The 17404-nt window shown below is 43.3% G+C and overlaps 1 protein-coding gene across 3 annotated transcripts in view; it reads right to left on the reverse strand.

Annotated features, from left to right (window-relative positions):
* Nucleotides 1–702: 702 nt before the first annotated feature.
* Nucleotides 703–17404, reverse strand: part of ism1 (isthmin 1) — an 88893-nt gene continuing 72191 nt past the window's right edge. For all 3 annotated transcript variants that reach the window (XM_068045725.1, XM_068045723.1, XM_068045726.1), the window contains 2 exons: nt 4035–4124; nt 703–1910 (listed from right to left, as the gene is read on the reverse strand). In XM_068045725.1, the coding sequence (XP_067901826.1) occupies nt 1393–1910; nt 4035–4124 (608 nt within the window). In that variant the 3' untranslated portion in view covers nt 703–1392. The remainder of the gene's footprint in view (nt 1911–4034; nt 4125–17404) is intronic.

A 17404-nucleotide genomic window follows, 5' to 3' on the forward strand; every position in this document is an offset into this window, starting at 1 on the left:
AACTGTTTTTAACTTGACATAGTGCTAAATAAATGCACCTTGCTTTGATCTCCAGCACTTCCTGGGCAGACTGGATGATTAGATAAAGATCAGTTCTCTTCATCCCTTAGGAAAATGTAATCTTAAACTTAATGTAGTGACTGGCATTTAACACTAAACATTTCCGGGCCACTTGTGTCTTAAAGAAAATAGGGAGAAATAAACAGAAATTTAACGTGTACCCCTCTCCCCAGAAAATGAGAATGTCCCAATGGTGCTTTTGGAATAGTAATTAAAAATAGACTTTGTTGGTGCAGTGACAGTCAGGTTAGAAGGCACAAGAATGCCTGGCAGTCCAGCACCAGAAGCAGCACATCTGAAGCTGATCTGTGAGTTCTTGCTTATAAGGGTCAGCAGCTGGTCCCTACAGGCGGTCACGGATCAAACACTTGTGGGAACTGGCCCCCGTCTGATAGCAATGGACTGATAAAAGGTGCAGGTTAAAACATTTCATACACACAAGATAAAAGATGGGGAGGTAGGGGTGGGGGAGGAGGAAGGACGACCTCCAGGTTACACTTAAAATTCAATTACAATTTATTTTAAGATTTGATTTTCATAAAAGATTTATGAATACCCTCTTGCTTATTCTTTGCTCAGCTGGCTCACAGTCCAGATGGTATCTAAAATAAGCAAACCACATGAAGCATTGTGTGAGAGTGTGTGTGTGTGAGAGAAGAATGTGCGTGTGTGCAAGTGCGTGAATGTGAGTGTGTCTGTGTAATAAATACTATACAAAAATAATGCAGACTTTAAAAATTCTTAAGAACATTGTTTAAAAGAGGTTTCAATGAGAAAATTCTCTGTCACAACTTTACAAAGTGAGATTCTCTGTAACATATTTTTGCATTCAATACAAGCTATAACTTATAAACAGGCTCTTGAGGGGTCTGAAGACCATATGAAAGCCAATGTGGGAAAAAGGACGAAACTCTTGAAAGTGCCACTTCCTTTGTTTATGGTTGGATTCGCTCAACTCCAATCCACAGAATGTTTGAATACTGTGGGTTGTCTCCACACACACACACCCTCCCCGTTCCCTCTAACGGAATTAGATTAAACAAATGTGTTTCCCTTTGATTGCCTGTGTTCAAAATGGGGCACAGCTTCCCTTTGAACTACGAGCCTGCTGCTGCCAAAATAAAAATCGGTCCTCAAAAGTTTGGAGCAGGCAAAGCAAAGCATCGACAAGGTGCCAAGTGACTGAACTCTGTTCTATGGTATTTTAATGCTTCGGGTGCATATATCCAGTGAACTGGATGTCTGTCCACACATGGAAATGAAATAGCTTCTCCAGAGAAAGTGGCAACGAACATTCAGCCCACTAATCCGAGCCCAGGAAAGAAACTGCTTTTAATACTCCCTGGCTTCTTGGAACTGCCTTTCGTAAACTTCATCTGAAGGGTTATCCGTACATTTTAGACCATTATTTGGGGGTCTGACCTCATTGTACCTACTCCAGTCCCCTTTGCAAATGATCCATGGAAGAATGTCCACTTTATAATGCAGGTCTGCTGAGAACTCGGTGCTGATAAGGTTGGGCGTGCCCCCGCCTTTACCGCGCGTGATCAGTTGCATGTTCTCATCATAGCAACAGTGCTGTGCAGCCAGCGTTGTGCTTTCCAGGGACAGCATAGAGCGAATACAGTAGCGTGCCGTTGGTTTGTAGATCTCCAGGCGTTCTTTTGGACCACTTGCATCCTTCCAGCGAAAGTCCTTCTGTTTGGGTCGGTCAAATATATCAGTCGTGCTATAGGCAATCTCCGTTGGATAGGAGCAAGGGCAGCTGGGAAGGTCATTCACAACTTTGTGCATATACTTCTTCAAGAATTCACTCTTACAGTTCATCCATCTTTCGCAGCTGTCGGTATCTGATTGGGTGGGGAATATTTATAATGTTAGTCTTGACTTTAAAAAGGCACCAACACTACTAGAGAGTCTCTGTTCATGGAATACCTGCATAAAATCTTCATTTACAAAGCCACCATAACCATCACCAGGAACAAGAACATAAGAAATAGGAGCTGGAGTTGGCCATTTGGCCCATCAAGCCTGCTTCACTATTCAATAAGATCATGGCTGATCTTCTATTTCAACATTTGCAAAATTCTGGCTTTTGGACTGTTGTAATTTTTAAGAAATATTTTGCTTACTTTGCAGCAGGCATGTAGTTGGTAGGGGCAGTGTCATTGCACAACTCTGCTACAAACACTAGGTTTAATTTGAATGGCATCCTAAACACTTTATGGTAATAACATGACCTCTTTAAAAAAAAACTATTTGCTTCACAAACTTGTCCGATGCACGTGTTTAATCTCACTCGAGAGGCGCTGATCATTAAGCTGGAAATTAGTAAGAGCACTCATCACAACAGGTCTGAAGGATTTGTATAGAAAATGTCCCACCCATTTCAGAATTATCTGGGTTGTCTGACTTTCCCCCAATGAGAACCTTTTATTCACAAGGATTGTAAAACTGCAAAAGGAACAGTAATAATGTGTTATATCTTCACCCACATAACATTGCAAAATTTCACGCATGATATTGGGTTGGATTTTACCTAGCCCTCGGCACGTGATCTGTGGCAGGCATGGAGGGCGGGGGAGGGGGGATGGGAGGCTAGGCGGGGCGGGGGGGTGCGGGGGCGGTGGGGGGGTGGTGCGGTGCCTGAAGATGGCTCCGGAGGAGGCCAGCCATGGACCTCGACACCGGCAGGGCCCGGCTCAATCCTCCCGGCAGCGGCGAGGGTCCATGGCGGCCCCCCCTGCCGCTGGGCAATGGGGCCTCCATCTAAATATGTAAATTAATGAAAAATAAATTAACATACCCTCACCTGGAATCTTACCGGCCTGCCGTGATCTTCGGTGCAGAGGCCGGTAGTTGCACGCCTTCAGGTCCCTGTCCGGGGAAACGTGGCACAACACTGGTGGGGAGTGGGGAGGAGGTAAGTTTGTCAGTGTTGGGGGGGAAGTGTTTTGAGGGGCAAGGGGCAAATAGTTATTGTAATTGTTATTTGGGGTAATGGGAAAGGGGCGTACGAAATTTATTTGTTTAATTTTGAGTGGATATTTCTTTGAAAATTTAAGTATGGGCAGAGCTGGCTTCCCTTTAAAAATGGTGGCAGCACCTGCGCACAGGCAGCTGACGCTATTGCCAGGGATAGACAGCCCGCTGAGATTGGGGGGGTGGGGGGGTGGAGCGGGAGCAGGTGGGCCGCCCTGGCTCTTTAAATGAGCCGCTGTGCTTGAGATTGCGACGGCTCTTTGGCGTGCGGCCCGCAAAGATGGGCCATTTTTTGAGCTCACTGCCGTGATTGGGGGGGGGGGGCGGGGTCTTAAAATCCAGCCCATTTTATTTTTTTCCTCATTTTCTCTTCGGCCGTCTCACACAGGTGCGGCCTCTAAGTCGCTGCAAATGCCTTACTGCAACCAGCTACTAACAGGTGCTCAAGATTGCTCCAAGTGCGCTCCCCTTCGGATGTTCTCCCATTCCCTTCCATGGAAAGACGTTTGTGGCTCCCCCTTTGATACCTATTTATAATGTCATGGCTGATTCAAGCTATGGGGAATTACGGCTTTGAACCACCCACATAGGTCTAGTGGGCCGCATTACCATTCTGTCCTGTTAATTTAAGCCTTGCAAATCCAGCACATATTTCATAGTCATAACTTTATCTGTTGTATATCTTATATACTTAAAGAGGCAGTGCCCAAAGGGGAACAATCCAACAATTATGTCAGTGTTTTTGTGGCTTCACATACAATTGATGTTCCCATGATAACAATTTTTGAGGTTATTTTTATCATCGCTTTGCGAAAGATTGTGTGAAGACAATGTCCTTTTAACCTGGGTCCCAATAACAATTGGATATATAACTATAAAGTGGGCTGGATTACATAGTTCATTGCCACATCACTAGACTCATAATTCTTGAAAACCATTTACCTTGAAAATTTAGTCTTTTAGTTTTATATTCAGCAAGACCAGCAACCTACCTACTCCAAATAGTTCTGTAGCATTTATATCTTCACCTCCAGCCATTAGACTCATTTCAGTGGCTGCAGTCTTGAAAGTATCTTCAATTCCTTGGGAGGAGAAAGGTGGGGGGTGAAAGAAAGGGTTTTAAACATTTATTGAAATACTTTAAGAGGAAGAAAAGAAAGACTTGCATTTCTAAAGCACCTTTCACAACATCCCAAAGCACTTTACAGCCTTTTAAAGTGTAGGCACTTATGTTAGAAACATAGCAGCCTATAAGAGCATGAGAAATAGGAGTAGGAGTAGGCCATTCAGCCCCTCGAGCCTGCTCCGCCATTCAATGAGATCATGGCTGATCTGATCTTAGCCTTAACTCTACTTTCCAGCCTGCTCCCCATAACCCTCAACTCCCAGGGCTACGGACCAAATGCTGGAAGGTGGGATTAGAATTGGTGGATAGTTTTTGGCCTGGCACAGACACAATGGGCCAAGTGGCCTCTTTCTGTGCCTTAAACTTTCTTTGTTTCTATGATCCCCTATAAATTTGTCTATCTCAGCCTTGAATATATTCAATGACTTAGCCTCCACTGCTCTATGAAGTACAGAATTCCAAAGATTCAAGATCCTCTGAGAGAAGAAATTCCTCCTCATCGCCGTCTTAAATGGGTGACCCCTTATTCTGAAACTGTATCCCCTAGTGCTAGATTCCCCAAGAGGGGAAACATCCTCTCAGCATCTACCCTGTCAAGCCCCCTCAGAATCTTATATATTTCAATAAGATCACCTCTCGGTCTTCTAAACTCCAATGAGTATAGGCCCAACCTGCTCAACCTTTCCTCATAATGCAATCCCTTCATCCCTGGAATCAACCTAGTGAACCCTCTCTGAATTGATTCCAATGCAAGTATATCCCTCCTTAAATAAGGAGACTAAAACTGTACACAGTACTCTAGGTGCGATCTCAGCAATGCCCTGTACAGTTGTAGCAAGACTTCCCTATTTTTATTCTCCATCCTCCTTGCAATAAAGGCCAACATTCCATTTACCTTCCGAATTACTTGCTACATTTGCATGCTAATCTTTTTTGTTTCAAATACAAGGACACCCAGATCCCTCTGTACCACGGTATTCCGCAGTTTCTCTCCATTTAATATTTTGCTTTTCTATTCTTCCTACCAAAGCGGATAACCTCATATTTTCCCACATTATACGCCATCTGCCAATTTTTACCCACTCACATAACCAATCACTATCTCTTTGCAGACTCTCTGCATCCTCCTCACAACTTGCTTTCCCACCTGTCTTTGTAGCATCAGCAAATCTAGCTACAATACACTTGGTCCCTTCATCCAAGTCATTAATATAGATTGTAAATAGTTGAGGCCCCAGCACTGATCCCTGTGGCACCCCACTAGTTACAGTTTCCAACCTGAACAGGAACCATTTATCCTGACTCTGTTTTCTGTTAGTTAGCCAATCCTCTATCCATACGAATATATTACCCCAACACTATGGGTTCTTATCTTGTGTAGTAACCTTTGATATGGCACCGTATCGAATGCCTTTTGGAAATCCAAATACATGACATCTGCTGGTTCCCCTTTATGCACCCTGCTTGATACATCCTCAAAGAACTTTTAAGAAACTTGTCAAACACGATTTCCCTTTCATAAAACCATGTTGACTCTGCCTGATTGCATTATGATTTTCTAAATGTCCTGCTACTATTTCCTTCATAATGGATTCCAGCATTTTCCCAATGACAGATGTCACCCCCCTCCTTGCTCGAATAGGGACATTACGTTTGTGATTTTCCAATTGCTGGGACCTTTCCAGAATCTAGGGAATTTTGGAAGATTACAATCAATGCATCCACTATCTCTGCAGCCAATTCTTTTAAGAATCTAGGATGCAGATGCTCAAATCCAGGGGACGTGTCAGCCTTTAGTCCCTTTAGTTTGCCAAGTATTTTTTCTCAAGTGTTAATGATTGTTTTAATTTCCTCCCTCCCTTTTGCCGCTGATGTTCTACTATTATTGGGATGCTTTTAGTGCACATCAAACTCCCACAAGCAGCAATGTAATAATGGCCAAATAATCTGTTTTAGTGATGATGATTGAACCGGAACACCGGGGAGAACTCCCCTGTACTTCTTCGAAATAGTACCATGGCATCATTTAGGTCCACCTGAGGGAACATTCAGAGCCTCCGTTTAGTGTCTCATCTGAGAGATGCACCTCTGACACTGCAGTACTCCTTCTGTACTGCATAGGTGTGTCAGTCTGAATTTATACACTCAATTCTCTCTAGTGGGGCTTAGACCCACAACCTTCTGACTCAGAGGTGAGAGTGCTATCACATGGCTAAGGCTGCTTTGCATCTTAGTTGGAATAAATTGTGGCACTTAATTAAATAACATTTTAAGTTAGTAATTAAAGTTTAAAATGTTTTAATACATTTAAATTGTGAGCCCTCACTGATGTTTGGCTTGCAATAGGTTTTGAAGTATATTCACATCCAATCAGTTAGGATTCCCAAGTATAATGATGCGTTCCAGGTGTTACGTGCAGTGTTGTGAAAATTGAACTGTGGCTATGCTTTAAGTACAAAGCTATCTACAAACATGACTATTAAACTGTCGACCATTAATAATGTCTTATAATTACAATTAGAGAATTATACAAGTTTCCTATATTTTACTATTTGCATTAGCAAAACTGACATGTTGAAAATTTGGTTTCTATAAGTAATAATTTCATGCTGGGAAACTATGTTTTGAGGGCAGCTGCAATAGAAAGAAAAGCCTAATGTCAGATGTAAAAATTGCATCAACTATCTATAATTTAGTATTTAAACACTATGAACAGCTTAAAAGTTCTGTGAGTTCTATAAGTAGAAAATTAGTAACTTGTAACAAACTTTCAAAGTTGTAATAATGACCTGGCCACCAAAGTTTCGCTTTGAACTTCTTACAGAAACTTTAATTGGTAAGAGTATAAAAGGGGTTGCTTAGTAATTAGTTAGAAAGTCCTTAAAGGAGAACTCAAGCTAAATTGCTGAGTCTGAGGTGTGCAATGTATGCTGTGTTTCTGGTAGTGGAAACTGCAATCTGCACTACTAGTGCCTCCAAAATTTGGACTCGCTGTGGGCTTCTCCAGCAAGAATACATTTTTGGAAATCTTCCTATGTTATCTCCAATCTGGAATATTAAGGGTAAATCTTGTGAGGCTCTGTGCCATTGGAAGAATCTCGCATGCAGCCATGGCATATCGGAAAAGCGGGCTTTAATTTTCCATCCATTGATTTCTGAGGACACAAAGTGATGTGCAGCATGCCTGCAGTTTTCCCATATACACCGGCTGTGCTGATAATCTTCCAGGAGTGCAAAACTGACCCTAATCCATCAGGAGTAATTTCCTTCTGGGCAAATGAGCATAAGGCAATGCCACCAGCAGAAATTCATTTTGTAATCGCCATCTGCAATATGTTAATTCAGCCCCACTGGGGAATCAAGGGCTCCTTTCCCTGAAATTATGGTTCATGGCAACGCTGGTAACTCACCTGCCATATCCACAAAGTCTGTCCACCAGCTACAAGGCACAAGTCAGGAGTGTGATGGAATACTCTCCACCTGCCTGGATGAGTGCAGTTCCAAAAACACTCAGGAAGCTCGACAGCATCCAGGACAAAGCAGCCTGCTTGATTGGCGCCCCATCCACCACCTTCAATATTCATTCACTCCACCATCAGCGCACAGTGGCAGCAGTGCGTACCATCTACAAGATGCACAAACGCAACTCGCCAAGGATCCTTCAATAGCATCTTCCAAACCCACGACCTCTACCACCTAGAAAGACAAGGGCAGCAGACGCATGGGAACACCACCACCTGCAAGTTCCCCTCCAAGTCACACATCATCCTGACTTGGAACTATAATCGCCGTTCCTTTACTGTCGCTAGGTCAAAATTCTGGAAATTCCTTCCTAACAGCACTGTGGGTGTACCTACACCACATGGACTGCAGTGGTTCAAGAAGACAGCTCACCACCACCTTCTCGAGGGCAATTAGGGATGAGCAATAAATGTTGGCCTTGCCAGTGACGCTCACATCCCACCATTCCAACTTGACCTGGAGGGCTGGTGTAGAAAGACTAAATTGCCAATTTGTGATGGATATACTCTGTTCTAATCCCTGCCCTAGTGGGTACAACATTCCAGCTATTTGTGAAGTGAATTTTTCATTAAGAAATGTCCAAGTCAATGCTTGGTGCAGTGTGGAATGTTACTTTGAGGTGGTTTGAAAAGCATTCCTGAACAAATAGCAGGAAATCAGGAGAAGATGGCAATTACTCCCAATTCCTTAAAATAGTCACAGGAAATGGTCTGGGGAGGTAGTGCCATCTTATCCCTTCGTCCGAACACAGCAGTAAGCTCACTGCACACATAAAGAGTAGAAAGGATGTTGTTAATTGGGTCTACTCTTTGTTGTTTTGTTTTGATGTAAACAACCATGGATGAAATAATTTCTAGGTTCATATGCTCTTTCCACCCAACAGTGTTCCATTTACACCATCTTCTCAAGAAAGCACACTAATGGCAATTAACTTTTGGTTAAACTCAAGAATTATACCTCTGAGAAAGAGAAGTACTGACTGCAGTACGTTTCTTTGGAAAGTCCTTTTTTTTTAATTCATTCAAGGAATGTGGGTGTCACTGACCAGGCCAGCATTTATTGCTCATCCCTAATGTACTGAAGCAGTGGTGCTGAGCCACCTTGTTGAAGCATTGCAATCCCATAGCAGTTTTTGATACAATTGAGTGGCTTCCTAGGCCATTTCAGAGAGCAGTTAAGAGTCAATCACATTGCTGTGGGTCTGGAATCTCAGATAGGCCAGACTGGATAAGGAGAAAATAAGATACCTCAGAGAAAAGCGTGGGGATATTCGATGATCTTTATTTACAATGGTGACAAGAATTTCACCGAAATGCCATAGTTAGCATCAGCTCACATTAGATCATACAGTCTATTATATACTGTGCACTTTCTCAATGCAGACATGTTGAATAGGTCCAATAGGTTTTGCTTCCATGTGATACAAGGCTTTAACAGTGGAAGCTGCAGCCTCTGTGCAGCTGATGTAACGAGACTACTGACATTAGCTGACAGACCAGGAATAACAGATGCTCCAGGTTATCCTGGTCAGTCTACCAGGGATTTAATTCAACCAATTATTGTCCTATTTCAGATCCCTATTAATAACACATACATAAGCACATAAAATACAGAAGTAGACCATATGCCACCTTCAATAAGATCATGGCTGATCTTCTACCTCAAATCCATTTTCCTGCCCTATTCCTATATCCCTCGATTCTGGGAGGCAAGCAGGAAAGGAAAAATCAGTGCAAACATGTGATTGCGATAGTCTTCTTCACCAATGACCATTTAGATTCCAACTAGGCAATTAAAATAGTCATACCCTTCATCCAACAATTGGCCACAAATCTTTAGATTTAACAGGCCCACTTGGATGCAAATTGGGTAGTGTCCAAGGTCAAAACCCCATTTCTCTGTCCAATTTGGTTTGAAGGCAATCATAGAGTCATAGAGTTATACAGCACAGAAAAAGGCCCTTCGGCCTATCGTGTCTGTGCCAGCCATCAAGCCTATCTATTCTAATCCCATTTTCCTGCACTTGGCCTGTAGCCTTGTATGCTATGGCTTTTCAAGTGCTCATCTAAATACTTCTTAAATGTTGAGGGTTCCTGCCTCTACCACCTCTTCAGGCAGTGTATTCCAGATTCCAACCACCCTCCGGGTGAAAAAATTTTCCTCAAATCCCCTCTAAAGCTCCTGCCCCTTACCTTAAATCTATGCCCTTTGGTTATTGACACCTCCGCTAAGGGAAAAAGGTTTCTTCCTATCTGCCCATTCTATGTCCCTCATAATTTGTATATCTCAATCAGGTCCCCCCTCAGCCTATCCAGTCTCTCTTCATAGTCGAAATGCTCCAGCCCAGGCAACATCCTGGTGGATCTCCTCGCACCCTCTCTAGTGCAATCACATCCTTCCTATAGTGTGGCAACCAGAACTGTACACTGTACTCCAGCTGTGGCCTAACTAGCATTTTGTGCAGCTCCATCATAAACTCCCTGCTCTTATATTCTATGCCTCCTCTAATAAAGGCAAGTATCCCATATGCCTTTCTAACCACCTTATCTACCTGTGCTGCTGCCTTCAGTGATCTATGGACAAGTACACCAAGGTCTCTCTGATCCGCTGTACTTCCTATGATCCTACCATCCATTGTATATTCCCTTGACTTGTTAGTCCTCCCAAAATGCATCACCTCACACTTCTCAGGATTAAATTCCATTTGCCACTGTTCTGCCCATCTTACCAGCCCATCTATAACATTCTGTAATCTAAGGCTTTCCTCATCACTATTTACGACACCACCAATTTTCATGTCATCTGCGAACTTACTGATCATACCTCCTATATTCTCATCTAAATCATTAATGTACACTACAACCAGCAAGGGTCCCAGCACTGATCCCTGTGGTACACCACAGGCTTCCACTCGCAAAAACAGCCCTCGACCATCACCCTCTGCCTCCGGCCACTAAGCTAATTTTGGATCCAATTTGCCAAATTGCCCTGGATCCCAGGGACTCTTACCTTCTTAACCAATCTCCCATGCGGGACCTTATCAAAAGCCTTACTGAAGGCCATGTAGACTACATCAACTGCTTTACCCTCATCTACACACCTAGTCACCTCCTTGAAAAATTCAATCAAATTTGTTAGACATGATCTCCCCCTGACAAAGCCATGCTGACAATCCTTGATTAATCCCTGTCTGTCCAAGTGGAGATTAATCCTATCCCTCAGAATTTTCTCCAATAGTTTCCCTACCACTGATGTTAGACTCACTGGCCTGTAATTACCTGGTTTATCCCTACTACCCTTCTTGAATAATGGCATCACATTCGCTGTCCTCCAGTCCTCTGGCACTTCTCCTGTGGCCAGAGAGGATTTGAAAATGTGTGTCAGAGCCCCTGCAATCTCCTCCCTTGCCTCAAATAGCAGCCTGGGATACATCTCATCTGGGCCTGGGGATTTATCCACTTTTAAGCCTGCTAAAACTGCTAATACCTCCTCCCTTTCAATGGTAATTTGTTCAAGTATATCAAAATCCCCCTCCCTGATCTCTACACCTACATTGTCCTTTTCCATAGTGAACACAGATGAAAAGTAATCATTTAAAACCTCACCTACGTCCTCCGGCTCCACACACAGATTGCCATTTTGGTTCTTAATGAGCCTTCCTCTTTCCCTCAATATTCTTATACAACACCTTGGGATTTTCCTTTAGCTTGCCTGCCAGTGTTTTTTCATGCCCCCTCTTCGCTCTCCTTTTTTAGATACCCACCTGCACTTTCTATACTCCTCCTCCAAGGGGGGAGGTGGTGGCGTAGTGGTATTGTCACTGGACTAGTAACCCAGAGACCCAGGTATTACTCTGGGGACATGGGTTTGAATTCCACCACAGCAGAAGGTGGAATTTGAATTCAATTAAATCTGGAATTTAAAGCTAATCTAATGATGGCCATGAAACCATTGTCAATTGTTGTAAAAACCCATCTGGTTCACTAATGTCCTTTAGGGAAGGAAATCTGCTGTCCTTACCTGGTCTGGCCTACATGTGACGCCAGATCCACAGCAATGTGGTTGACTCTTACATGTGCTCGAAATGGCCTAGCAAGCCACTCAGTTCAACAGCAATTAGGGATGGGCAATAAATGCTGGCCTGGCCTGCGATGCCCACATCCCATGAATGAATTTTTTAAAAAGGGCCTCCGTTGTTTTCAGCACTCTGAATCTGCCATAAGCCTCCTTTTTTTTCCTTATCCAATCCTCTATATCCCTTGACATACAGGGTTCCCTGGACGTGTTGGTCCTACCCTTCAACTTTACGGGAACATGTTGGCCCTGAACTCTCACTATTTCCTTTTTGAATGACTCCCACTGGTCTTATGTAGACTTTCCTACATGTAGCTGCTCCCAGTCCACTTTGCCCAGATCCTGTTTTATCATATTGAAATCAGCCTTCCCCCAATTCAGGACCCTTGTTTCCGGTCCATCTTTGTCCTTTTCCGTAACTACCTTAAATCTTATAGAGATATCGTCACTATCCCTGAAATGCTCTCCCACTGACACTTCCACCACTTGTCCGGCTTCATTCCCTAAGACTAGGTCCAGTATCACCCCCTCGCTTGTATGACTCTCCAGCTGGCTCGAAAAGCACTCCTGGATACACTTTAAGAATTCTGCCCCCTTTAAGCCCTTTGCACTAAGACTATCCCAGTTAATATTGGGGAAGTTGAAAACCCCTACTATTATTACCCTATTATTTTTACATGTCTATGATATTTGCCTACATATCTGCTCCTCTATCTCTCCCTGACTGTTTGGAGGCCTGTAGTACTCTCCCAGCCAAGTGATTGCCCCCTTTTTGTTTTTAAGTTCCAACCATATGGCCTCATTTGAGGAACTTTCTAAGACATCATTCCTCCTTACTGCAGTAAATTGACTCATTGATCAATACTGCAATGCCACCTCCCCTTTTACACCCCCCTCTGTCATGCCTAAAGATTCTATACCCTGGAATATTGAGCTGCCAGTCCTGCCCTTCCCTCAACCATGTCTCTGTGATAGCAATAATATATTCCCATGTGTTAATCAATGCCCTCAATTCATTTGCCTTACTTGTAAGACTCCTTGTGTTAAAATAGATGCAATCCAGCCTTGCACTAGTCACTTGTGCCTTAACAGGTCTATATTTGGTCTATAATCGCAGACAAGAACCTTGTTTATGTGAAGTGTACTTTTCTAGCGTGGAAATGGTACTAAGTCTATCTAGATATCCTCTTCCTAATGGAAGTCCTGGCAAATCAGTAACACCATTGTGAACACAACACATGAAAATCATCTTCTTTGACACAGGCAGAGTTAGAGAACTGTTCAGGGGTGAATTTCTTGTGCATAGTGAGAGCAAGTAAATTTTTGTGGCAGCAAAATAGAGCAGGAGATGTGTCTGACCGTTTATGTCATTAAATCACTTCCCTTGTGCTTCATCACACTGAGTCACAAAAGCCCTTATTTAATTATATGGTAATCACAGCCACTGGCACTATGGTGGAGTTAGCTGAGAGTCAAGTGAGTGAGCCAAGCAATGATCTTTCCTTACCTGCAGTTCAGCCAAAATTGTTTTTTTTTTTAAATGCTGAATTTGAAATTCCAGCAGATTACAATGAATTACATAGAATATAAAGCGGAGGCCATTCAGCCCAACCAGTCCATGCCAGGATCATGCTCCACTCGAGCCTTCTCTCATTCTTCCTCATCTAATTCTATCAACATAACCCTCGAGTTTTGCTCTGCCTATCAAGCGGAAGCACACTCTCTTTGGCTACTCTGTCAAATTACACCCATTTTGCATCCCAATCACTACTTCAGTGGATATACAAATGATCGGATTAAGTAAAACCCTTGGACAAATACCCCTCAGTCATGGCTCATTTGGTAGCACACTTGCCTGAGTCAGGTGGTTGTGCTTTTAAGTCCCACTCCAGATACGTGAGCACACAAACCTATCCTGACATTCCAGTGCAGTACCAAGGAAGTGCTGCACTGTCAGAGGTGCTATCTTTCGGATGAGACATTAAACGGAGGCCCCTTTCACCCTCTCAGATGGAAGTAAAAGATCCCATGGCAGTATTTCAAAGAACAGCAGGGCAGTCAACCTCGGTGTCTTGGCCAATATTTATCCTCAATCGACGTCAAGAAAAACAGATTATCTGGTCATTATCACATCGCTGTTTCTGGGAGTTTGCTGTGTGCAAAATGGCTACTGCATTTCCTGCATTACAACAGTGACCACTTCAAAAGTTCTTCATTGGCTGTAAAGCACTTTGGGGTGTCCTTAGGTCATGAAAGGTGCTATATAAATGCAAGTCTTTCTTTCTTTTAATTCCGACAGACAGAAGATTTGTGATGAACAGCTCGGCTTCAGAAGGTCAGCAAAGTAGATTTTCCTTGGATTGTGTGGTTCATGAAGAGTTCAGTTCTTTCCTCTATCTGTAAGATTCTTGGAATCAGAGGACTAAGAAAGAATTCACAGAGGAATACAAAGATTGAGAGAACGTCAAGTGAAAGTTTTCCAACCTTTTGATTTGAAATGTTGGCCATTTTTTGATATTTCGCCTGATGCAGAAAGAAAAATTGCATTTACATCAAAACAAAGAGTTGCATTTTTATGGCCCCTTTCAGACGTCTCAAAGTGCTTTAGTGCCAATGAACTATTCTTGAAGTGGACTCACTGTCGGAAACCTGGAAGCCAGTTTGCTGTTTGTGGGACTTTGCTTTGTGGAATTAAATAAATGATCATATTTGCAGGTGTTTTTTTTTTATATAGAGATATAGCACTGAAACAGGCCCTTCGGCCCACTGAATCTGTGCCGACCATCAACCACCCATTTATACTAATCCTACATTAATCCCATTACCTTCTCACATCTCCTCCATTCCCCGACCACCTATCTATACCAGGGGCAATTTACAATGGCCAATTTACCTACTAACCTGCAAGTCTTTGGCTGTGGGAGGAAACCGGAGCACCTGGCAAAAACCCACATGGTCACAGGGTGAACTTGCAAACTCCACACAGGCAGTACCCAGAATCGAACCCAGGTCGCTGGAGCTGTGAAGCTGCGGTGCTAACCACTGCGCCACTGTTAAGGAATAAATGTTGGCCTGGACACCAGGGAGCACCTCCCTGCTCATCTTCAAATAGTGCTCATGTGACCTTTTATATCCACTTGAGAGGGAAGACAGGGCATTAGTTTAACATCTCGTCCAAAAGACAGAACTATCAAATAAAATGTTGGTGGTATCTAAATGGACTGTCTAACTGTGAAGATGTATCTTGACTCTCCACAAAAATAAAAGTAATATATTTCCCTGACAGTCGTTCTCACTAGGTCATCGCTATGGTTAGAGTATGTCAAGGGTTAGACTGTTTCCAAGGTCCTCTTCAGCTTTCCTGTTGAGGCATTTTGGATTCCTGTGCTTCAAGGAACTGCTCACTGGAACATTTTGGAAGCTGGCTACCTGTTACAAGACGGCTTTAAGTTTCTGATGATGATTCTCAAAGATGTTCACCAGCTCCTCAACCTGTTCCAAAGCCATTTTCCTTTGTAGAAGAGCTCTCCAGATGTTATGTGTCAGACTTGGCTCTGTGGTAACACTCTCACCTCTGAGTCTAAAGGTTACAAGTGTCAGTATGTAATCCAGGCTGACAGAACAGTTCTGAGGAAGGACTGCACTCGAACAGGTGTCATCTATCAAATAACCCATTAAACCAAGACCCCACCCGCCCACTCAGTGAACATACAAGATCCAAAGTTACCATTTGAAGGACAGCATGGCAGTTCTCCTAATTTTCTTGCCAACAATTTATCCCTCATCCGTCACTGATTTAATTGCTGTTTGTGGGAGCTTGCATTACAACAATGACTACACTTCAAAAAGTAATTCATTGGCTGCAAAGATGAGAGGCGCTATAGAAATGCTAATCTTTCTTACACAACTTCACACATTTCATCCGGGCAAGGAGAATCATGGAAAAATCGGTGAAAAGTGTAGAAACCAAGGAGTTCATCGGAGGATATAAGAACCGTTTAAAGTTAGGGAAGAAGAATCCAAGCTTCCTTGAGACAAATTTATTCCCAAAAAGGCAATAGAAATGCAGAAGATGAAGCGTTCCCACAGTAAGGGTAAAAATGTCCTTTTTCTTCATCCCTTTCCAGTAGAGCTTTGAGATTGGCAAGTACTTTGTCCAATGGTGCCCAAAAAGGGAGTGTGTAGACTGACACTCCAGCACTGTATTGTGGGAGTGCTGCATTGTCAGAATGCCATCCTTCAGCCCACCTGTTAAACCGAGGCCCCCCTCTACCAGTTCCTTTGCTTCAGGTGGATACTGAAGATCCCACTATTTAAAGAAGAACAGCTGATCAAGCCAACTTTTCTCAACACGACAAAAAAAAAGAGGTCTTGAACTTCCTCAGGAGACAGACAGCACATACCGGGAGACACCAGGAGATATAGAGGCCTGGTCCTCGCCAACTCTGGGGTTTCCTGGTCGGCTTGGTAACGGACAGAATGTCAGCCCACCACATACAAAGCCAATGACACCAAGGGGCCTTTACACTGGGACTTCCCACTTCTCTGGATCAGCATAATAACACTGAGGGTGCTACTCAAGAGCGATAAAGCATACCAACCTCAAGGAGGGTGAAACTTGGACACGACCTCCTGCTAGATTTTGCAGCACCATGGGGCAGGAGGATGCTGGAGATGGAACCAAAGTTGCAACAGGGCCCCAGGCAAATGAGCTGCTCCCCCAGTGACCCCACAAATCCCCATCTGGGTCAGTGCTGGAGGATCCCAGCGTGACGATCAAAATTATAGTCCAGGGATTTTCAAGACTTAGATCAATTGATCACGCATTTGGGTTGTGTGTACAGTTTGGCTACTGAACTTGTAACAGTGACAGCAATTCAGAAATGACCAAGTGATGTACTTCAGGGATGTCCTGAGACAAGCAATAAAGCATTTTTCCTTCTTAGACTGGTTTTGTGACTTACTCACAACGTCCTCTCACGTACAAGTTTCCCCAACAATCCTGATTCTGAGCAAGCAAGATAGACATTAGTCTTATGAACGCAACTCAACTCAACATACAATTCATTAGCCTTTCTTTAATATTTTATTCTGGATTTTAACAGCTAGAGCAATGAGATTGAACCAGAATATTCACTAACGTTTGGAAAAGGATCACGATTCCAACTGACAACTTGCTCAAGAGCTGGTCTCACAAACTGACCATAAGGCTTTCTTTAAAAAACACACAACACAACTACAAGCTTCTACCCTTTCTTCCTGAAACACAACCACGCACTTCCCCCTCCCCTTTCTTCCTTCCCAGTGCAGCCTCCCCTCTGGATTAATGGGTGCACACATACACACACACAGTGATGTTTTCAACAGACACAGCGATTGAGAGCGGTCATTTAATTTGGGTTTCATTACATGATCGCGTCATCAGTCTGCAGCAAGAAACTGGACCAGCCTTTCATTTCCTATCACAAAATGGCTCTTCAGACAGTAACGAGCAATGAACAGTCCTCTTCCATTTACTTGAAGTTCTCTAACTGACCCCATCTACATCCATTCAGGTTCAGAGTTCAATTTGGTGTTTGCCTGAATGAAGTTCTCCGCAGTTATCAGAATCCCAAACTTTAGCTTGCTTGAATGGATTAT

This window comes from Heterodontus francisci, chromosome 13, assembly GCF_036365525.1.
Source record: "Heterodontus francisci isolate sHetFra1 chromosome 13, sHetFra1.hap1, whole genome shotgun sequence".
In the NCBI taxonomy this organism is placed as follows: Eukaryota; Metazoa; Chordata; class Chondrichthyes; order Heterodontiformes; family Heterodontidae; genus Heterodontus; species Heterodontus francisci.